We start from the raw sequence: 22,982 nt of genomic DNA on the forward strand, positions 1-22,982 counted from the left end.
GGGCCTCAGTTTCCCAGCTGTATAAGGAGATAACAACACTCCCCTTGTCTGTCCCGTTTAGACTGTAAACCCTTTGGGGTAGGGACTGCTTCTCCCCATGTCTGTACAGAATCCAGCATAATAGGGCTGCAATCTTGCTAATGCAAATGACCAAAGTCTTCCCTCAAGTAACCAGGGGAACTGCCTGTGTGCGGTTCTAGGCATTGCGGAACTGTGCAAGGCGTAGGGAGAAGCAGGGGCTGAGTTCTTGTTGCAGTCAGTGCTTGTATGTGGCTGACTCACAGGCACTGAGATCACTGATTGCCGTATATTAGCATTTATGACTCGTCCCACAGCAGCCAACTTCTGTTTTTGTTTCTGAGTTGTAGAGAGCAGTCGCGGGCAGAGCACGAAGCTGACGTGGTTTCCCCCTCACTCTCCTTTTTAATGTCTTCAGTCTGGTTTAAGAAGCATTTTTTGAGACACGGATCCACAACAAACCCAGGGAAAGCCGAGTCCCTCGGGCGGGGGGTGGAGCAGCAGCTGCCAGCTGCCTCGCTGTACAGGAGGCCCAAGTTCCTGCGCGGAGTCTGCTCCGGCGAGAGGCTTCCAGGCAAGCGGCCTATTTACTGCCCACCCCGGGACAGGCCACTGCAGTGGAGGACGGGCTACGCGGAGTGAGTACCCCTTGCTCAGGGTTACTGGCGGGATGGGGGAGAATCCGGTGCGTGGCTGAGCCAAGAAGACGTCTGTGTGTGTGTGTGTGTGTGTGAGAGAGAGAGAGAGAGAGAGAGAGAGAGCCTGGAAGATCTACGTGTATGTGTGTGTGTGAGAGAGAGAGAATATAGGTCTGCTTATAGCTGGGCGGGGGAGGGGGAGCAAAACTGTGATGGAATCAGCAGCTTTAATGCCACAGCAGCTTTATACTGAGTGTCCTGAAATCCCAGCCTGAAACCCAGGAGGAAATGCAAATGTTGGCTCTTCAGCCTACACTGCTTTTGTCCTCCCTCCCCTGCCCCTTCTTGTATCTGTTGTTGACCCTGCCAGCAGATCTAATGTCTAACACCAGCCTCAGTTCTAATAACTAGGGTTTGGGGCTAGAAGTGCTTTCAGCATCTAACAGGGGGAGTCCTGGCCTCTAGTGGTTGTGGCCCCTGTGGGAACATGCCAGGCTGTGCCAGGGAGACGAAAGCAGGATGTCAGACCAGGGTTAGAAAGATCTGCAGGTTTACTACAGCATGGTGAAATAGGAGCTTTCTGAAAACGTGCAGAGCAGGCATGTCAGATCTTCCCTGACTGCTACAGACTAGGAGAGGGAGAGGGTTCTCCTGTTAGGGGGTGTGAGCATGTCAACAGAAATAGTGCCTGCATGCGGCTGCTCGCACAGCCCCTAGGGCCAGAGGATGGACTCCCTGAGCTCCCAGTAGAGCGGCAAGAGGTGCTGCAGAGGCAGAGATCAGAGAACTACTGCCTAGTTAGGAGCTGCTTGGAGACAACCAGTGTTGTCTTCATGGACTGCCAGCTCAGCAGGGCATCAACAGCTGGTGCCAGACCAAAGACTTCTACCCTGAAGGCTCCAGATCTTCCTGATTGCTAGAAAGGAAGCAAGAGAATTAGGATGACATAGTATTTCCATTTCTTCATGCCCCTCATCCCAAAGGACTCTCCAGGGATCCCATCTCTGGGTGAAGCTCGGCAGGAAGGGAAGAAAAAGAAAGGCACAGCACTTGAAACTGCAGGGAGAAGTTAAAGGCAGAATGTAGCTATCGCTGTGGGAGTTTGGCCAGGATACCAGTGCAAGAGAGATGTCATCATCTGGCAGCAGAGAGCTCCTTAGCCTGTACTGGAGCAATGGCTCGGGTGGGTGGGGAAGAGCACCTCCTAGTTCATCAGCAGCACGGCTTTTGTAGCACACAGGAGATTTCCCAGCCAAGTGCTCTCCACACTCAGTGCTGCTTAGCTGGGGCGATTTGACATGATTATAGGCAAAGGTTCCATGCATGGCTGTAAGGAAGGCAAGGGCTTAGCCCATCTTGCAACAGTATCCTGTAAAGCCAGCCAAACTGGGCACAGGTGAATGGGGAGACAGGCAGCCTCTCAGGTGCCAGGATCCAAGCTCATCATAGAGCAATGTCAGCACCCCTGCAATTGCAGTCAAATGAAGAGGGAGCCACTGTGGGCTTTGGAGGATCCGTTCCCCCAGCTTTACCCACTCACGCATTTCCAACAGGCCTGTGCCTCAGTTCCCGTGCTGTCATCGCTCTTCAACTCTTGGAGACAAACACTGAGCTGGTGTAAATCCGTTGGTGTAAATCCACACCTCTTCAGTGAAGCTGTGCCTGCTTTCTTCAGCTGAGGATCTGGCCCTTCCTTTTGAATGTTTCTCCCGTCCTCTGTGATGACTTTGTTTATACTGAGTTGCACAAGGTCTGCTAGAAACCTCAAAGCTGCAGAAAACTGGTCAAACAAGGCTCTTCAGAGTAATTCCTAGCATTGGAACAGGCAGGCCGGGCTACACGGTGGTGTTGTGTGAGCCAGGCTTGCAGGCAGGAGGAGGAGATGTTAATCCTTTGCTCCAAGGAAAACAGTAGAAGAATTCTGATAATGCAAATTCAAACTTGAGGAGATAAATCAGTGAGGTGCCTGCTGTGCCAGCCAGAACTGGATCAGCCCCCAGAAAAGAGCAAAGTGAATGTTTGGGCTTTGGCTGCTTTTTAGTGTTAACAATACTGCTGGTTGTAGAAGCTGTTCACTTCATCCCTGGCCAAGGAAGGACCAAGTTCTCTGGCCCACTCTACAGTGCAAAGGAAGTGGAAACCTCCCTTGAGTCCCCTGCTGAGGATTCCCTTGGTGTGGGCTGAGTCTCCAACAGGTGAAGAGCTGGTGGAACTGGCTCATGTGCCGTTTCTCAGTGTAGGGGGCATGTTTGGGGTGGGGAGGTATATGTCTTGGGCAGATAAGGGGAATGGCTGGAGCACAAAGCTGCTTAGGGCCCCAGCCAACTGACATAATTCAGAGCAGCTCTCAGGCATCTCTAAAATGCTCCGGAGCCAGGACCAGAGCTAAAAATCAAGGGTATGTACTGGCTCCTTGCCATCTCCCACTCTGCTGTGCCAGGCGTAAGCAGAGAATCAGGCCTGAAGCGCCTGGATGATAATGACTGCCTGTTCCTCTCCGTCGAAGAGCAATAAGGGTTTAAAAGCACTAAGACTGGCTGGACAGCTCACAGACGATGAGACTCCAGTAGTCCTGTGCTGCGACTTTACCGTGCTTTATCGTTGGGCCACATGTTCCTGTGGCCGTGCAGAGCAACTTACAAAAACAGTCTCAAAATCCTTACCTGATAGGCTTCATCTCTGCGCTCAACCCAAACAGCTCTGCATAACCCAGGGAATCCTTTGGGGGTCAGTTATACTGGCATTACAGGTGCTTTGTACTGCCAGAGTGGTGCAAGGAAGTGTAGCAGAAGCATAGGTCTGGCCCTGTTGGCGTTAAGATGTGAATACCAGCCAGAACATGGAGAGAGATGCCTTTAAAAGAGGGCACACTGGGACAGACGCAAACAACAACAATGCTCATGCAGGGACATGGACATAGTCACAGCACAAGTCCTGGCGTATGTACTAGTACCGTTCCTGCCAGAAATGCCAGTGCTCCCGGAGCCAATGGGAGAAGGCCACAGAGAGAGCCCAGGCTCTTAACACAGACACTCCATACTGTACACATAATAGAATATCACGCTATAATTTTCCATAGCTCCAATCACTTGCTGACATTTATGTTCTGAATAAAATCCTTTCTCCCTCCCCATTCAGCTGCTTCCTTGTTCCTACAGTGACTGCATAATGAACCTATTTGTTCAATCACTGTCACATGACACAGAGATGACTGAGGTTGAAAAGGGAGCAAGCATGGTATAGTGATCAGAGCACAGGACTGGGAGTCAGGAGATCTGGATTCCATTCCTTGCTCCACCTTTGCTGTGTGACCTCAAGCAAGGCCTACGATTCCGAGAGCCTCCACTGATTTGGGTGCCTCTGCTTTTGGGTGGCCAACTTGAGACACTGTCAACTGGTTTTCATAGATGCTGAGTGCCCACAATTGCAACCGACTTTAAAGAGAACTGGGGGTGCTCAGCACCCCTAGAAGTCAGGTCTTATGGATCTCAAGTGGGGCACCCAAAAATCAGTGGACACCTTTGGAAATGGAGGCCTTAACCTTTCTGTGCCTCAGTTTCCCTATCTGTAAAGGGTGTGTGTGTATCTAATGATACATGCCTCTGAGGTGGGGCTGTGAAGCTAAATGCACTGAATGTTTATAAAGCACTTTGAATCTTGAATGGAGCGTGCTAGAGAATTGCAAAGTACTATTATTATATACGTAAAATCATTCAGACTTTGCCACTACCTAAGTACACACCTGCAGTAGCAAAAAGGGCAGTGACTGTATGCAATGACTGACATCACTGACTCCTATTGCCCGAGACATCTCCATCTCCAATAAATAACTTGGGGCTCTTCCTAGTAATTAGTTTTCTGTATTTGCTCAGACACCTAGGAGATCCATCCCTGGAATTGACTTGACCTTGTGTGCTTCACAAAGGCACTTCAGAATCATGATTCACTGTCCCCCAAAACGTGAGACTAACTTTAAAATCATGAGATTTAAAAAGGCTAAGTGCTGGGTTTTTTGTATTTGCCTCTGGCAGTTGAGCCATTGCGGATCATGTTTCCCAGTTTTTCTCTGCAGCCTGGAGGGCCAGAAATATAGTTTTTAAAAAAATACAAGCTGAGACTCTCACAATCCCATGACTCCAGGAGCTGGGGTTTGAAGAACACCAAATGCCATTGGACTCATGATAAAATCACAAGAGTTGGCAACACAGCAATACTATAATATTCCACACAGGCTCTTTACACAAGTGTCTTGGACCTAGCATAATGCTAGGTATGTATGTCATTTCCCAGTTAACTGGAGCATTTGTCTCCTCAGAGTCATCAATGCAGAGAAATCGGAGTTCAATGAGGACCAGGCAACATGCTGTCAGATATCCATCAGGAGGAGGGAGATTGGCATGAAGGAGGAGCAGGACTGGATGATTCTTTGCGCCAATCAGGTGATTCCATGTGTTCTGTCTCATCTACCTGTATCTCATGTATGGATGTATGTCTAGTTCCCCGCTCACCATGGAACCTAGCTGAGTTGTCTGATCCTTCATACACAACTGTTTGGATGATGAGCACCCTTGCGTTGGGGTTCAGCTCAGGGGGCCTGTTCCAGTCCCCATGGGAGGCAATGGAAAGCCTCCCCTTCAGTGGGTTTTGGATTAGGTACTGAAAGAGGATGTCTGAAGAAGCAGGGCAGTGCCCTGGGGTGGAAGCAGCCACAGGACACATAATATAGGTTCCACCATCTCTGGACATCTAGACATGGGGTTCTCAAACTGGGGGTCGGGACCCCTTAAGGGGTCACGAGGTTATTACATGGGGGGTCACAAGCTGTCAACCTCCACCCCAAACCCTGCTTTGCCTCCAGCATTTATAATGGTGTTAAATATATAAAAGAGTGTTTTTAATTTATAAGGGGGGTCACACTCAGAGGCTTGCTATGTGAAAAGGGTCACCAGTAAAAAAGCTTGATAACTACTGATCTAGACGGTGTGAGGTCCACCTGCTCTGACCATACAGATGGTATGAGTATACCCGCTGCTGCCTTTCAGAGTCCCATTGCGGGAGACAAGCTGTGCTCAGTGTATATCGCATGGCCATCATGTGGCCAGTTGCTAGTAAACAAATATCCTTGATATCCCTAACTAAGTTGCTCTCATTAACCACTCCATCCTGTTTTGCCATGTCATTTACCATCATTGGGCTGCTGTCAGTGGACTGTTTGTGCCTGCATCGTAGCCATGTGGGAAAAGGAAGACAAAGGATGACCAGCTCCTGCTATGAATGAGAAATGCTGCCTCATGGTTTTAACCATGCAATGAGAGCATTAATGGTTTTGTTGGTTGGTTTTGTTAATAAATGTCCTGAATTTCCCATGAAACACTACAGGAGGCATGAGCTCAGGCATTATCCCTGCAGAACACTGCTGCAATTCTGTGCCAGGAGTAAAACAAGAATGTTCAGAAAACTTTCTGGGGCTCAGCACAGTCTGTATTTTGGGGAGGCCAAATGATGTGCTTGTGAATCTGAAAAAGCCACTGGGTTGTGTGTCCTGCCAGGATGGCATATACATATATATGTATATATAAAACCTGTCGTCAAAAGTTCCAGGTTGTGCTCCTGCTACCTACACAGAGCTCCTCTCACCTTCGCTCTTCTTCTCCAACTAGTATCTGGCTGGTTATTACTGGGCCCTGTTTGATGGCCACGGTGGCCCAGATGCAGCAATAATCGCCTCCAACTACTTGCATTACTGCATCAAGCAGAAGCTGGAGGAGGTGGTGGAAGGCATCACTGAAGCCCAGCCCCCCATGCATCTGAGTGGCTGCTGCATTTGCCCCAGCGACCCCCAGTTCGTGGAGGAAAAGCAAATCCAGCAGGAAGACGTGGTCATTGGAGCGCTGGAGAATGCCTTCCAGGAATGTGTGAGTGATCCGTCCGTGGGTACCCAGAGAATTGCACCACTGCTGCTCCACCCATGCCCAGTGTCAGGGATGGCCACAAACAATGAAAGCAATTTCTCAGGCCCCAGTGCTACTCAGACTTGCCCCATCTCTCCCTCCATCATTGCCACTGGAGGATAGTGAGGCAATTCTCATCTAGCACAGCGAGGCCCAGCTCTTACCTGGTGTCCCACAAGCCAGTCTGCAGTCACACTGCCCAAACTGGGATCTGCAGCCTCCCGCAGGGCCAAGCACCTCCCCTCTTGTTTGATCTCTCTAAGGCCACCCAAACTCGCACCGGTTTAGGCAACCCCTGTATCCACACTCTTAGTTCGGTTTAAGAGCAGCTTATTGTAGTTTAGCTTAAACCTGATCCTAACTGCCATAAACTAAACTGAAATAAACCTGGTCCAGACCAGATTAAGTGTGTCCACACAGCCGTTTGCACTGGGTTAACTGAATCCGTGTATATCCTGCCTGAACTAGTGCAACTGCACATATTGACAAGCCCTCAATTGGCCTCTGTTGAGAAGTTACGGGGAGACGTTCAAGGGTATAGAGGAGATAGGTGCGCAACTCCCATGGACTTTCAACAGGAGTTGGGAGCCTAACTTTGAAAATCTTCCCCTCAACCTGCTACAATACGCTCTGATGTCCAGCGGTTCTAATATCTGTCACGTACTAGGGTCCTGGGATGCTCCGTCTGCAGCTCCCCTGGTTGTGCCAGAGCAATAGCTCCATTCACCACTATCGTTTTATCAGTTCTGTAGTCACCATCCTGGATTTAGTCTGCTGCTCTTCCTGAGAGCCATACTGCCACAGATCAGGTCACTAACTGGAGTTGTTCACACCAACAGGATGAAATGATTGGTCAGGAAATGGAAGCTACTAATCAGTCAGGAGGCTGCACTGCTCTGGCTGCCCTCTACCTACAGGGAAAGCTCTACGTGGCTAATGCCGGAGACAGCAGGTAAGTTCAGACCCCAGCTCATTGTGGATTTTGCTGAGCATGCTGGCTTATGGGGTGCTGAGCACAAGGATATGGCACACTGGGTTACCCCATCAATGGGTAAGATATATTCCTTTAGGCATATACAGAATTCCCTTTCATCCACGTGACAGGTTTACAGACAGACTGGCAGGGCTATTTCTAACTGGCAATGTGCAGATAGTATTAGGCTATTGGATATGAAAGGAGCTACCAAGCCAAGGGGCCCCAATTGCTTTGTTGGTTCTAGATCCATTAAGCTGCAGCTAATACTACCTCCAGCTGGGCCAGTGTGACATAAGCATTGTTTATGTCCCTTCTTCCTGATCCTGGCCTGTGGGTGCATTCAAATACAGAGCAGGGGAGGATTTTAGAGTCTCCACAGCAGTTGAGAGTCCATTGCTTCCTCCAGTAAAGTTGTGTCATTCTTAAACTGATCAGGCCAAACTCTGCTCTGGTGTAAGAATTCAATTGCAATGAAATTATGGAAGTTACATCAGCACTGAATTAGGCCAGCTGTGTCCATTGCCCATACACCAAATTCATTCCTCGTGTAACTTTGACCTCAGTGGACTTGAGCCTTCTGACCAGTGATGAATTGGGCCCCAGGTGTTTTTGTGTGTACCTGACCCCATGGAACAAAACACTAAGTAGGGACGTAAGGAAGGAGGGAGCAGAGAGTGACTATATTGCGGTTACTGACTCAGAGGAGGAGTACCGTAAATGGAAATGAAATACAAGGTAAGAAAGCATTTTCCTGATGGCTATAGGCTTAGAACCTCCTCTCTTTTCCATGCAGGGCGATCCTTGTTCGGCAACAAAGTGTAGTGCCTCTGAGCAGTGAGTTCACTCCAGAGACAGAGAGGCAGAGAATCCAGCAGCTGGTGAGTGGTGCCTTCTTTTAGCCACCTGCATGTATTGTAATGATGAATGTGTGTGCCTGTGAGATTGTACAGGTGAGCAAATGCCCTTCACCAGCCACTGCCCTGTCAGTCCCCCCAGCATCAAAGCTCCTCCTAACGTCATGGATCTTGTCCAGGCTGTCAAGAGCATCATTTGAGGTACACTGCCTCTTCGGTGCTGGGGAACTGGTAAATGCAGTATGGCCAAATTAGGAAGGAGACCACCCCCTAACACCAGCTTGAGTGGGTGGTAGATGGAGCTCAGAAAATACAGGTTCTGTCAGCCTGCACTTCAGCAATAGTAAATGCCATGCTGGAAGGTAAGGGGATCAAGTCCAGGCTCTACAGCCCCCAAGAAGGAGTAATGATGGCTGAGCTACAGCAGAACCTGGCAAATAATACCACTACTTAGCTCTTACATCGCATTTTCCATATGTAGATCTCAAGCATCTTGAGCTTAAGTGTCATTATTCCTGTTCTACTGATGGGGAAACTGAGGCACTGAGCGATGATGAGACTTGTCTAAAATCACATGGCATGTCAGGGACAGAGCACAACCCTAATGCTGACTTCCAGCCCTGGGCTCCATCCATGAGTCCGGGGCGGCCGTCATCCTTAACCCTTGAGATGACAATTCCGTTTTGATTCCTTCTCTAGGCCTTTCTCTGCCCCAAGCTCCTGGCAGATGAGTTCACCCGGTTTGAGTTTCCTAGGAGACTGAAAGGCGATGACGTAGGCCAGAAGGTCCTGTACCGGGATTACTCCATGGCTGGCTGGTGAGTCTCCGATGTGTAGAGATATCCTTATAATTGCACTCCCTTCCCCGGGTGTCCCAGTGAGCTCAGCTGAGCTCACTTTTGGCAGTGAGGAAGTACGGTGCAAAGAAAGGGGAGGTCCTGGCATGAACCCTCTGATACTGAATGCTGCTTGTGAGGAGACAAGTGAATTTAGCACTGGTGACAGGAGTTGGACTAACACTCTGGAGCCTGAAGTCCCCTCTTCACCACAACATGCCCTGCTAATGGGCCTCAACATCTGCCCAGGGGCAACTCGCCTTGAGGAGAGAGTTTACTTTAAATTCTGGACTCCTCTACTGCGAGTGCCAACAAGGGAGACTTGAGTGAGGCAGAATCCCAGCTACCAGTTTGTTTTGTCACTGCATAGCCGTCAGATGGCAACCAGTGCAAAATGCTTATGGCCGACTGATTCCCATATTCCCTCCCCCAGCCCTTTTCCTTTGACAGAGTAGGTTGATATGTTTGTACTGGCCACATGCAGTGTGAGCAGTAAGGATGACGAGACACCTGAGTTTAGTCTCCCTGGGCAGTGCTGTTGCCCCACAGGAGGCTGCTTGCCAGCCATTAGCAGGCCCCCTGTTCTTGTCTGTCTACGAGGAAGGGCAGCGATTAGTTCAAGCCAGAGAAGTGATGGTCTACGGCATAAAAGCCCTTCTGCACCTCATCTCTCTCGGTATTTGACCAGGAAGCCCAGTCTTGGTGCACCAGCAGGGGTACAGATGGAGAGAAGTGAGAGGAGAAGGGTCTGGTCTTGTCACTGAGGAACTGAACCAAGCCTCAAGAGAGCTGGGGTCAAGTCCCAGTTTTGTCAGAGTCCTTGTGTAAGCTGAGGTGCATCACTTAGTCTCTGTACCTGCATCACAGAGAGTGTTGGGAAGACAAGTTCACTGTTGTTGAGAGAGGCTCACACACTGAGTGATGGGCCCCATAGAAAAGCCTTTAAGTAAATGAAATGCCAGGGAATGACACATTATATTTATTCTAGGGGATACAAGACAGTGGAGAAAGCTGACCTCAAGTACCCTCTTATCCACGGCCATGGGAAGCAGGTAAATGAATTCACTACAGACCCCTACCCACTGGGAGGGCAAGAGCCTTACAGAGCCATGACTATCAAGACAGTAACAGCTGCTCAGCACCCCTTCTTTAATTTAGTTATAGGCAATGCTGTGGGGCTTGGCCCTGGAGTAGCTGACCAACATGGTCTCTTCATCCCATACAGAGAGAAACTCTTGAGACCCTTCCACATCAGACACTACCATGGCTTCCCCTGCAGCCCAATCCCCCCAACACAGAGCAGCCAGGCAAGCCTCATCAGCCTGCAATGCAAACGTGCAGTGCTTTCTAATCCCTGCTGGGGGCATGGTGTTGCCCTGAGGCCAAGGACTCAACACGATTCAAAGAGGGAGAGGATAGTTATGTGGCTATCAAGACTACCTAGAGTTACAATTAATGACAGCCAAACTTTTGAAAGGGATATTAAACATCCTGCTTCAGAGCTTATGCCAACCTCTATTAGAGAGCAGGATGAGACCTCTGTGTGTAGTTCTTACACCTTCCTCTGAAGCATCTGCTGTTGGCCACTGTCCAAGACAGGACACTGGACTAGATGGACCATGGGTCAGATCCAGTCTAGCACACCATTTTCAGCACTGACCTTCACACACAAGCACCTCCAGAGCCAGCATGAACACTTCGAGGCAGGGCTACACAAGTGACTTTCTGCCCCTGCCTCCAAACAGAACTGATTGCTATCATCCACCATGATCACCCCACTGTATGTGGGGGCCTACGTATTCAGGGGAGTGTCAGGATTCTTTGTGTGTGTGTGTGTGTGCGGGGGCAGCCACCATTGTGCATAGCAAGTGCATGCATCTCAGGGTGGGACTTTGTCACCCCAGCCTCATGCTATAGCAGTCCAGCTGCTAGCTCCTTGCAGTGGCTTACGTTGCTTTATATTTGCAAGGCTCTCCAGAAGGAACAGGACTAGAACCTGCCTTTGCAAGTGAAAGCTGAGAATCTGCTTTATCTTTGTAGTTCTCCCAAAATCAAAGGAAGTTACAGCTACGGGCTTCCCTAGGCCTAAAGAAGAGCCCTGAACCCAGCCCCGCCTCCTGCAGGTTGAATCTCCATAGCACCCTGTGACCTTTGGTCCAAACCAAGGTCTAGTGGACAGGTGTATTCATGTCAATGAAAACATTCCACAGGCATTTGGCCCCTCTGACTTTTTGCTCACATTGGGCCAGGCAGAATCAGACTCTGTCTCAAGGGTTCTCTTCTCTCCCATCAGGTCCATGCTTTGTGCCAAGTGGCATGGCCTGTGGCCTTTGTTCAGTTCTGCCTGGGAAGAGGCAGGACACTGACACCCAAAGTCTCAGATCTCCTTCAGAGCACTGAGTTCTGGGTTGCACTGACACATGGCTTTGTTCTGTTCCAGACACGCTTGCTGGGGACCCTGGCTGTGTCACGAGGGCTGGGGGATCATCAGCTGAAAGTTATTGACACGGACATTGAAGTCAAGCCATTCCTCTCCTACATCCCCCAGGTAAGTGACTAAGGGGAAGTGAGGATTGTGATAGAGAACATAAAAGAGTCTAGCTGCCAGAACTAGGGATCCCACTTTAGCAGAACCAGGTCATGGAACCTCCTTTCTGAAGCAGCAGGACTCAGCCTAACTTGGTATTGGTTTGCATACTGCACAGCTTCCAGCGGGTGGTATTAATCCAACAGCACAGGTTGGGGCGGAGAGGACAGGGATAGGGAAAGTTTCAGGTATATTGGTCTGTTTTCATAGCCCAGGATTCTTTCAGAGGAGCAACCCCTTGCTCATTCCAAGCTTACCCATTCAATGGTGCAGTCACCAGCCTTTTATAACAATCCACTAGAACGCTGCCAGTGCCCCAGCTTGTTATAAACCAAGATGACCCATTTAGTTTTGGATTCAAACGCTCGTCAGGCTTCCTGACTATGGCAGAATAGGCCCACCCTCGTGGACAGCCCCTGGCCATGTGCCTTCATGAAGTTCATTAAGCATGACCACCCTTAAACGGGGAAATCAAAGAAAGATAGGATTTGCTTACATTTTTGAGGCCAAACACACTAGAGGAAACATGAAGAATACCATTTTCTGTGTACTAGGGCTGATGGGGAAAACCTAAGTAAATCACTAACTTTGTTCTCTAGGTGAAAGTGTTTGACTTTGCTTCGCATAACATTAAAGAAGATGATGTCCTTGTCCTGGCAACTGATGGCCTTTGGGACATTCTGTCCAATGAAGAGGTGGCCCAGACTGTCAGGAGCTTTATTGACAAAAACAGAACAGACCCATACAGGTAGTATTGAGCTTTTCTAGCTGTTACTACCCCATGCAGCTGGTATGGAGATGAATGGGGGCCTCTGTCTCCCCTTGCTTTGGCTGGGGGACTGCTCATGCTCTTAGTGAAGACAGTTTTGTGAAGTCACAAATCACTCCACTCTCTGGCTAACATGTCTTGCTCCTGTGTGTTAAACTCCTATAGCATTAGCTGCTGTACTCAAACCACATTAGCTTATCCTCCCATTCTCTTATGGAACATCGTGACCCTTCTGTATTATCAGCCAGTGTAGTCTGGTCAGATGTTCATCAGCATTCCTGTAGCCATCCAAACTCACTGCTTATTCCCAAGCCCATGGACCCGGTCATACTACTGGAGGCTGTAGCTGTAGATGCATGGGGAGGTAGTATGGGTCAACGGACAGAGCATGGGCCTGGAGCCAGCGGATTCCTCACTCAGTCAGTGACTTACTGACTGACCTTGGGCAAGTCATATCACCACTTTGTGCCTGGGTTTTCTCATCTGTAAAATGACTATAATGATACTGACCTCCTTTATAATTATTATTAGCATCATCTGTGGCCCCAGTGACACGAGAGTGAGTGGGTTGGGCTGAGCAAAAGGTGGCAGCTAAAAGCACCTAACTTCTGCCTCTGAGTTGGAAGACCTTTGGGAGTCTGGGGAAAGCCATAACTTTTATTTGCCCCTCCGTGAAATGGGGATAACAATGCCTTCTTCATGGGGGTGATAAGAGGCTGTCAGTCAGGCTCCAGGTCACGCTTTGAACAATGGCAGTGCTATGTATTAAGTCCTTGAGAGCTAGATCCATGATAAACCCAAACTAACCTGGTTTTCCTGTTGCAGGTTTTCAGAACTGGCCAGGTGCCTGGTACACACAGCAAGGGGGAAGAAAAATGGCTATCAGTGGATTTTGGATGGCAATGGCCCAGCATCCTACGATGATATCTCTGTCTTTGTGATCCCACTATATAACAGGGATGAGGACTGTTAGTGTGTGTATATATATATATATATATATGATTCATATATCCATCTTATAGGTCATTAAGGCCTGGTATGAATGACATGTGCTTGACATGAATGCATGCATTGCAAGTTAGCAACCAAAGCAAGGACTTAAGGTCAAGGTCTATTAGAACTCCATACAAAAACAATCTTATGTTCTGAGAAAAATATGGAAAGTCATCAGAAAAGAAAAGAAAACCAGATGGACTATGTAAAATTGTATAAGAAGTGGAGGAAATGGCACATCTTGGATCATGGCAGCCTGCCCAGAATTGTTTCTTTGGAATTGGGTGGGTAGAAGGCCTAGTAAACAAAGGCAAAGAACCGATGACACGACAGAATGGACAAAAAATGGATGCCTATGATTTCTGCAAATCAGAGTTGTTTATTGATCCAGAGTCTCATGTGGCTATAGATGTGGTTTTGCCAGCTCCCTACAGCTTATGATCTTATCCTGATGGAAGGAACCTTGCTCTAGCCCTCAAGACCATTCTGACCTTTTGACTCTGGTATAGGATGTTTGGGGGGTGTGAATGTAGAGTGAGTAAGGTTTTTTTTTTTTTTTTTTTTTTTTATAATCAATGAAGAGCATTTAGAGTATCATATACCAACCCTGGGTGTGGTATCTGCTTTCTCCCCATCCCCTAGGGAGACTTGTATTGTGGGTCTAACATTAGCATCATACAGAAGCTCTAGAACTCTTGTATAATAGGGTTTTATGACTAAGTAGCACTAAGGGAGACAGGTGTACTTGAGAGAGCACGGTTGTGTGCACTTTCCAGTAAGAGGAAGAGTTACTGTAGTAAGACAGGTATGGGAACAGTGCCAGCTTGAGCAGAAGAGAACTTTCCTTTTGCTCCACCCACCTACAAAACATACTAGCCCACTGTACCATTTCTGGCATTATACCTCTGTATTACATCCCCCTCATTCCCTAATAACCTCACAAGAATGGACAAAGTCAGAGGGGTAGTATTGGATGTCCAAGAACATGAGTTGTCCTTTTCTGAGGCTAACCCAATGCATGATTTAAGTACACTACAGCAGGGTCAGGCTAAAATGGGGATTGGTTCACTGAGAAACACAAATGAACATGGTGACAATTACCACGGCCTCTGAAATAAGTTAGGCACAGTTAAAAACCTCACCCTTAAGATGAATCATTAAACAACAGCAGGACATCTCCAAAGGAGAAACAACCAGCTTATTGTGCTACTAACTTCCTGACAGTACCTGTATTTAACCCTTTCAAGAGAAGCCAGTCACTTACTACAATTGCTTTCGTTCTTTAATTCACATGGATTCCTTCTTTTAAGCAGTTCTCAGAGCTTGTCTACAGTTGAAATGTTACAGCTGTATCACTATAGCACTTCAGTATAGAATCTCTCCCATTGGCACACGTAGAGTCATTTGCACTGGGTGGGTAGGGAGCGCATAAGTTTTATTTCTGGAAATCTGGGGCTCAAGCAGACTAAACAGCAGCTGAGTTGTTTTTGGTGAAGGTTTGTATACACGGCTGCATTCTATGAGGGCTTGTAGTCAGCTAGAGATGGGTTCATACCTTATGTATCACGAGTTGGAGATTTACAGTTCACTGGAAAAGCAGGGAAGCTGCTGGGAAGGACTGTAGTTCTAGGTGTGGGAACCATGCATATCTGAGGCATCCAAGTGCTGAAGCAACAGCACCAAGCTCCTCCCTATCAGTAGGGTGCCCCTACAGCCAATGCTATTTTAAACAGAAGATGCTGGTTGGTAAAAGGAGCCCTGAATAATCCAGTACAACAAAATAAACTTCAAAGATGCACAAGAAGTTTCTTGTATAAAGACGTACATTGGTCAGTTATTTAAGATAAACTTGAATGGTATATTTTGCAATTTAATGTACATAATTGTTATGGACTTACATATAGATTATAAAACACTTGCTTATAACAAAAGAGCATTGTTCATGTAACCCAGGCCTATAACACCTCAGGACCGTGAGCTTTCATCAGATGCAAGTGGCTAAGCTGGTTCAGTTAGTACATGGATAAAAAAACCTCCAGGGAAGACTCAGCCTGCTTGAAGTAGAGGTGATGATTGAGAAGGTGGTGTTTCGTCACTGAACCAGTGCAGAGACCAGTTCCCCAGGATGGTGGGAAGACAGACTATGGTGCTGGAAGCACCATCTTTCAGAGGTGACAATACTTGGATAATTGCTTTTTTAAACTCTACATCTAGGATTCAGCTCAGATTTGGGCAACTATTTGTCTTGCTGCTTTAGGATTATCTAGCCTAAATTTCGGTGCACTCAAATAGATGGTGCATTTCACAACCACAACTGCCAGATTTCTGTGACAAAAAGTCTCAGATATACTTCTTTTGTAGAGTGCTTTAAGCACCATGGGGATAAGAGAAACTAACTGAAAAATATATTTCTGTACAGATTCCTTCCACATAAGAAACCTGTTAATGCATCCAGTTCGATGGCCCCTCCTTTTCATATCTTTAACAGCCCTTTCAGATGTAGAGCAGGACATTAGAGAATTGCCCAAACAGTGTTAGGGGTTTTCCATTAGCAGACATGCCTTACTTTTACCACAATCTGTAATAGCTTACAGGTGAATTCAGTAGGGAAGTTTATCTTGACAAAGTTGTTCTTTCGAGCCTGCTTATGGACAGCCATGGCACCACATTTATTATGTTTTGGCAGGTTAGAGAAGTCAGAGAATATAAAAAAGAACCCTTATTCCAGACCATCTGAACAATGTGTTAGGATAGGTAAGAGGCTCAGAGTAGCCATACTTAGGGGGAGAACTTTAGTAATAGAACTCATTTCCCCAATTCTGTTTTTTCCTGTTTCTCAAGTAAAAACAATAAAATTCACCTAATGGTTTAACAACTCAGATCTAACCCACATTAGCTTAGTGCAAGTCTTTGTCCTTCTCTAGCAGCCAGACCATATTAAGAGGTTTGTGTCTCCCACTACATTCAAGCCAATAGACCTTTTGCCAATAGAGCAAGCAGTTGGGTCTCATACTTTTAAATCCAGGTCACAGGTTCAATCCTAAACAATCACCTGACCGGGGTACAGTCACACACAGATGACCAAACAAGTCCCAGTACAAAACTCATGTCTAGTTATTCAAGTTACTGGTATATTTAAGGGCAAGAAAAGCATTTTTTAACAGACTGTTAGTATAGCAATAGCATAAGATGTCTGTTTCCATTACCAAAACCCTTATAATTAGGTAGAACAAACTCTTCATAGGCAGGGAACATTTTTAAAGTTATTTTAAATTAGTTTTCCCCTCCCCTACAAACAGTAAATAAATTTGCACAGTAAAACTAATTGTCAAGTAGTAAACACAGAATCTACATTACTAAAAAATAATCGGTCTACAAAATATTTATTTGGTAACAGCCACAACACTGAATTTTCCACATCTGCAGTACTTTATGGCATCTCATAAATTTGACATTAATGTATTTACACTCCAATAGATGGTCACCACCTAAAAGTTAAATTCACAAAACCAAGCTCACAACCAAATATATAGTCAATAAGACAGCAGTTGCAATGGACAGCCTTTCAAAGGCAAACAGGATCCCAGCCTGCTACTCAGAAATCCTGTTGCAGATTGTTAAAGTGCAAATATAGCCAAAACTGTGATCAGAAAAGAGATTGTAGCTTCCCTATTTATTCTCAGTTGCTTATCAAATCTGATTAGATTATGAATCAACACCACAATCCTGCAAACTTTTGTACACATGCATCAATAGCATTATTCACATACTTAAAGTTAAGCATCTGTGTTATATCTGCAGGATTGGGGTATGGACAGGATTTTTTTTTTAAATAAAGATAAACTGCCTCCTTTGCAATCATATGTGGATCCGAGAAGAGGTCAAACTGGGCTCCTTTCTACTCTTATTACTGACACCACCAGTAATGAAGATTCGGAATCAGAACTTCCACTGATCAGTGCCTGAAGCAAAACAGAATCCAGCTCACTCTCCCCTATCAACTCTGCAGGGCCAATGGGAGTCAAAGTGACAGGATATAGCCACGGAGCTCTCACACAGTAGGCTGGGTATGGTGATGATATTTTTAGAGGTACTATTCTGATTATACCCAGTTCCCCTAAAAGTACTGAAGTGTCACTCCTAACATTCTTTAGTTTTCAAGCCTTGCATATTCTTTGAAAGCCTTTTTCTCAAGTCTTTCAGTTTGCTCTATGAAAGTTAATGAATGCAACTGAGTTTGTTGTTTTAAAAAAGTTTCCAGATAATTGTTTTGGCAACAGTCAGCTCTTTCCATTTTTCCCTAAAACCCTGTCAGAAACCCTGATCGCTACATTAAGATTGTGAGAGACTCGTGACAAAGAAAATCAGTCAGCAGAAAAAAAAGAAAAATCTAGTTCCCTAGAGACAAAATACTACCAATTTTACACTGACAATCAGTGATGCCTTCTGTCTGATCCTGCAAACTTCTCTTGATCTGAAAACGTTTGATGTTTCTGATGTGCAAATTCTTTGATCAACATTTCAGCCCTCTATTGTGTTAAACATTCCATGCTGCACATACCATAGAGGGTTTCAACGCAGCTGGGGATACAGAATACAGCCTTATGAAAAGTGTTTAGAGAAGATTTGCAAGTGGCACTTCTCAGAAGAAAAATCTTTTGAGTCTCTTCCCTGCTTAAGTAATATCTGATGGGGACTAACTGTTCGTTTCACGCACTTAAGAGCACCTTTGCAAAAAACTGAATGAGTTTGCTTCAGGTTATCATTGTTTCAACCTCAATTTTATTTTTAAACTCCTCACCACCACCACAAACATGCTAAGTTATAAACCTCTGCAAAATATGGCTGCTCACAGAAACACTAAATGGCAGCTATATCATCAAACAGCCCAGAATGCAACAAGAGCAAGCTAAAAAAGAAACAGTTGCAGAAGCCTCGTAATGTGTAAGAATAGATTTTCATCTCCCTTTGCCCATGGCTTTTTGAGGGGAAATCAGCACAGTATTTGCCAGTAGGAGGGATGCTGGTGCAGCCATACAAAGGAATCTCTGATCTGGAACTCCTGCAGCATAAGTGTTTGGCGAGATCAAAAGGAAGTCAGTCTGTCATCCCCACCGAGTCTGAGTAACAGACTAACTCGCGTAACACAGAACACACCATAGAATCGGCTTTAAACATGTACAGTATAATTAGCACAGAGGCACATCACAGAGTCTAAACAGCATTTTTTTAGTCACAGCATAGAATCAAACAATTTCTCAGACTGTCTCATGCACAGCAGCCCTTTTGGTGACATACAGAGTGCCTTTCATAGATAAAGCTGCAGAGCAACATGCACCAATACCTCAAAGGGGACTGGCAGTGATGAAAAACCCGTTCTACACCCCTAACCCTTGCTTATGGGAGTGTGCGTTATGCTAACAGTTGTAACAAGCAAGGGTGGAGCAGAGAAAGGGGTGGGCTGTACCACAAATCCATATATTATTCCAGTGGAACATGCTCTGCGTTAGACGCCAGGCCCTACAGTGGAGATGGAAAACTACACAACATGGAGCACCAAGATCACTATTATCAGAGATGTAACAAATTATTTTCAGGTATGAGATGACACTACAATGACATCCAGGATCAGCCTATTCCCTGTTCAGATTGCCACATTAGCAGTCTCTTGCATTTTTTGGAAGGTGGGGTGAGCAGCAGGAGAGAAAGAATGGATTTTCCAAGCCAATGTACCTAGGATGTATGCTCAGTCTCTAGGTTGCAAGTATTTGGTTAAGATGAGAGCACAGTGCATACACAGCTCCATGTACATTGTACCTTTCCCATCATGCTAATGGAGATGCATCAGACCAGTTTTACAATGTGATGACTTAGGAAAAGAAAGAAAATGAAATAATAAATACCAGCTGGTAGGCTTGATTTACTTTTTGCATTACCCAAAAATGGACTGCAGAGTGCAGTATATCACGAACAGAGGCATAATACTTCTGCAAGGGCATTCTTTACAGCAATGCCAGGGCAAAGTACAAGAAAAAAAGGGATATCAGGTGGACATCTCAAATTCTCCATTTGGCTTTGGATAACACCCATCCGACTTAAGTGAGCCACAGCCTTTTAAGCAATTGTTGAGAACTTGCACAATGTGTGAGGTAAATGCATAATGGAATGAAATCTTGTGTGTGAAAATATTACTAACAAAAAAGGGATACAGGCCTGGACCCAGTTTGGGGAGAATTTAATGGAGCTTATTTACAGAACAGGAGGAGAAAGCTGCATCAATGGAAGGTAAACAGCCTGAACTCATCCCACAATACTGGCCCACATCATACTCTTCAATACCTAAAAGTAAAAAAATATGACCCCTCCCTACTATCCTCCCCCCATAATATTTACAAGTAAGATCAGCAAAGATGATACAGAAGGAAGATGCATTGGAGACGACTGCAGTTTCAGTCTTTGTTTTAATCATCTTTCTGCTGACAGACTCCTTTATTGCTTGGGATGCCCACCAGACCTCTTCAGTACTCTATGTGCCTTGGATGTTGGGATGATGAATGGCACAGAGGCTGCTTCAAGCTTTCTCTGCCAGCAGGCAAAACCTGTATGGTCTGCTAGACACTAGACCACTACAAATTGATGATGGAGGCCATGATGCGACTATGCAGCCTTTGCCCAAGTGTTCGATAGCAAAAGAAATCTCCGTGCATCTGACATTTGGGTTAAAAACAGTCAGTCTACTTGTATTTGGCACAAATTAAGTTTGTATTTGTAGAATTCAGCAGTGACACTGTAGAGATCCCAGGTGTGATAAACATGCAGGTGTGGGACAGAACTGAATGTCCCACTCATCCACCCCAGTTTGTCTGTAGGCTTGTGTGTTTACAGTAAGAGAACAAAACATAATTACACCTTAGAAACTGCAGCAAACTTTTCATAAAAATCAGACTTTCCGTTATTCCTCCGCTGCGTTCTCAAAAGTAACACTGTGCCAGTTACAAGTTCTGCGGGAACCTATTGGACTTTGACTGGAAAGTAGGTACATGTTGCACCCAGCTTCTGGGTACAGCAGGATCAGACTCTCGGAGGTCAAATGAAGGAGTCCTTCTGAAGGAATGCAGCAAATAAAAGACATACATGAACATACGTGGGTATGATGGATGAGAACATACAGTCCAGGAGAAGTAGGCAGCTCCAACACAATCTTTGCAAGAACACGCTGCTATTAACAGTACGGAAGCCACCCAGTGGGCATTGTGGTTTCAGAATTAGTCATCTATGGTTGGCAACCAAAAGGCCTAAAAGAAGAAGAAAATGTAAGCATGGAGCTAGAATAGGAGCCTGAAATTCTTCACCCAGTGAGCCCTAAAAGCAAGCCAAGGAATCCGATACATGCTACCAGCAGTTTAGGATTAGTATCCCTGTTTGGACTGGTTTGGTATGCATGTCAAGCTGATGCTGCCAAAGGAAGCCGCTCATTCTAGATCTTACACACAATACATGGGCATGCTCAGGCCTAGCAGTCCTCCCATACCTTCACTAGACAGTTAAGAACTCTACTTCCTAGCAAGCCCCTAAAACTGAACCTGAACAGGACCTTAAAGCCTCCGGTGTTTATGATGGAGACTCATTAAATGTCAGCCATATATGGTGGTGTGAACGAGCCCATCTTTCTGTGTGCATGCACATGCACTGCTTGTTCTCAATGTTTTCGTATACATTGTTCCTTTCTGTCCCCAATGCCAGGCTGTGGGAATCACAGGGAGGGCAGGATGTAAGTTGGACTGGCTCTTCCTGAGCTTAGGAGAGGACCTAGCAAAGGATGACTACCTCCTCCCACACAGCCATCCAGGGCAGCCTAAGAGAGGAGAATTAGAAAATCCTGAAGACCAGCCACTCCCCCAACCTCAAGCACAACCTCTGCATCAGGGGCTGTGAGAAGAGAAGCAAATGCATGGAGGGGACTTGTGGGTGGTTTCCACTCCTTTGGCACTGAGCAGTCCAAAGGGAATAGAACAGGATAGAGAATCTACTTCAATATTAATTATGGCCCATTGACCTACCAGAAATAAGGTGTTTGGCCCTCAGACTGAAAAGGATGGACCTGTGTTCTTACCATGTTGGAACATGCACTGGCAAAGGTCATGAATTTGGGATTGAACTGCAGACAGGTTATAGGACCTGTGTGTTTCCCATCCAACACAGCCACCTTCATCCCACTCTCCCCATTCCAGACATGAATTTTTCCGTCCTCTGAACCTGTGGGTTGGAGAAGATAAACACACATAAAAGGCCAACAACAGAGGACAGAGAGTCAAAGTATCACTGGTAAACTGTAGCTGAGACACCAGAAGAGAGCTATCAGACCTACAGGAATCAATCTTTGATTGCCAGCTTTTTAAAAAGGTTGCAGGGCTAAATGCTGCCCATACAGAATGCCATTCAAAGTCAGTGGAATTTGTACATGCAAGTATGAAAGGAGAATTTACCCCAACTTGTTGTGGGGGTATAGTTACCAAGAAGGAGTATACCGAGTTGATCAGAATAACTTTATATACTCAAGTCTATATATACACACACACACACACACACACACACACACACACCACAGATGGTGACACTTGGCATCAGCAGAGTGAGGTCTTGCATACATTTAAAATGCTAGTGGCACAGCAGCAGCTACACCGATGTAGTGCTTCAGTGTAAACACTACCTATGCCGACAAGAGCAATTCTCCCATGGGCGTAGGTAATCCACCTCCCCGAGAGGCGGTAGCTAGGTCGACAGAAGAATTTTTCCACTGACCTAGTGCTGTCTACACAGGGATTTAGGTCGGCCTAACGATGTTGCTCAGATGTGTGGATTTTTCACACGCCTGGGCAACATAGCAAGTTTGACTTAATTTTCTAGTATAGACCAGCACTACGAAGAGAACAGCTTTGCTATGCACATTAATGACTTGAAGACCAACAGAGGATAAAAGGCATTGTTAAAAAGGTAGCTGTAGTGCTAAATAAAGCTCAGTGGCATCCTAAAAGCCATCTGATTATAATCCTGCAATTTGCATATCATTAAAGACCTGGTTTTCAGCAAGCTGTGCATGTATCTATGCATCTACTTGGAAGATGGAATATTGTATTTGTCTGCACAAATTCCCAGTTCATACACAGCGCAAGGTACGCATTGGACTTTGTTATATGCTTACTAGTTACATGCAGAATCAAATCAAAGATTCACACATGCGCACAACAGCTTGCTGAAAATCAGGCAATAGAAGTGCAATCTAGCCACTGAAAATTGTGCAGTCTGCAAATATGGTATGGTAAACCAGATTTCAGTGAGTTACGCTAAATGTGAATGGCC

The 22,982-nt window shown here is 46.1% G+C and overlaps 2 protein-coding genes across 2 annotated transcripts in view; one reads left to right on the plus strand and one right to left on the minus strand.

The window, feature by feature from the left end:
* Positions 1-253: 253 nt before the first annotated feature.
* PPM1M (protein phosphatase, Mg2+/Mn2+ dependent 1M) lies at positions 254-15,988 on the plus strand. Its single transcript, XM_084633383.1, has 10 exons — positions 254-656; positions 4,972-5,095; positions 6,317-6,571; positions 7,447-7,559; positions 8,377-8,461; positions 9,137-9,255; positions 10,262-10,325; positions 11,714-11,821; positions 12,460-12,608; positions 13,455-15,988. The coding sequence occupies exons 1-10, from the start codon at positions 427-429 to the stop codon at positions 13,600-13,602; spliced, it is 1,395 nt and encodes a 464-aa protein (XP_084489509.1). The 5' UTR covers positions 254-426; the 3' UTR covers positions 13,603-15,988.
* A 2,393-nt stretch (positions 15,989-18,381) lies between these two features.
* Positions 18,382-22,982, minus strand: part of WDR82 (WD repeat domain 82) — a 32,260-nt gene continuing 27,659 nt past the window's right edge. Inside the window, exons 8-9 of the mRNA XM_084633384.1 lie at positions 21,736-21,878; positions 18,382-20,917 (exon numbers count right to left, since the gene is read on the minus strand). Of these exons, the coding sequence (XP_084489510.1) occupies positions 20,888-20,917; positions 21,736-21,878 (173 nt within the window). The 3' untranslated portion in view covers positions 18,382-20,887. The remainder of the gene's footprint in view (positions 20,918-21,735; positions 21,879-22,982) is intronic.

Source organism: Lepidochelys olivacea, assembly GCF_965140295.1.
Source record: "Lepidochelys olivacea isolate rLepOli2 genome assembly, chromosome: 7".
NCBI lineage: Eukaryota > Metazoa > Chordata > Testudines > Cheloniidae > Lepidochelys > Lepidochelys olivacea.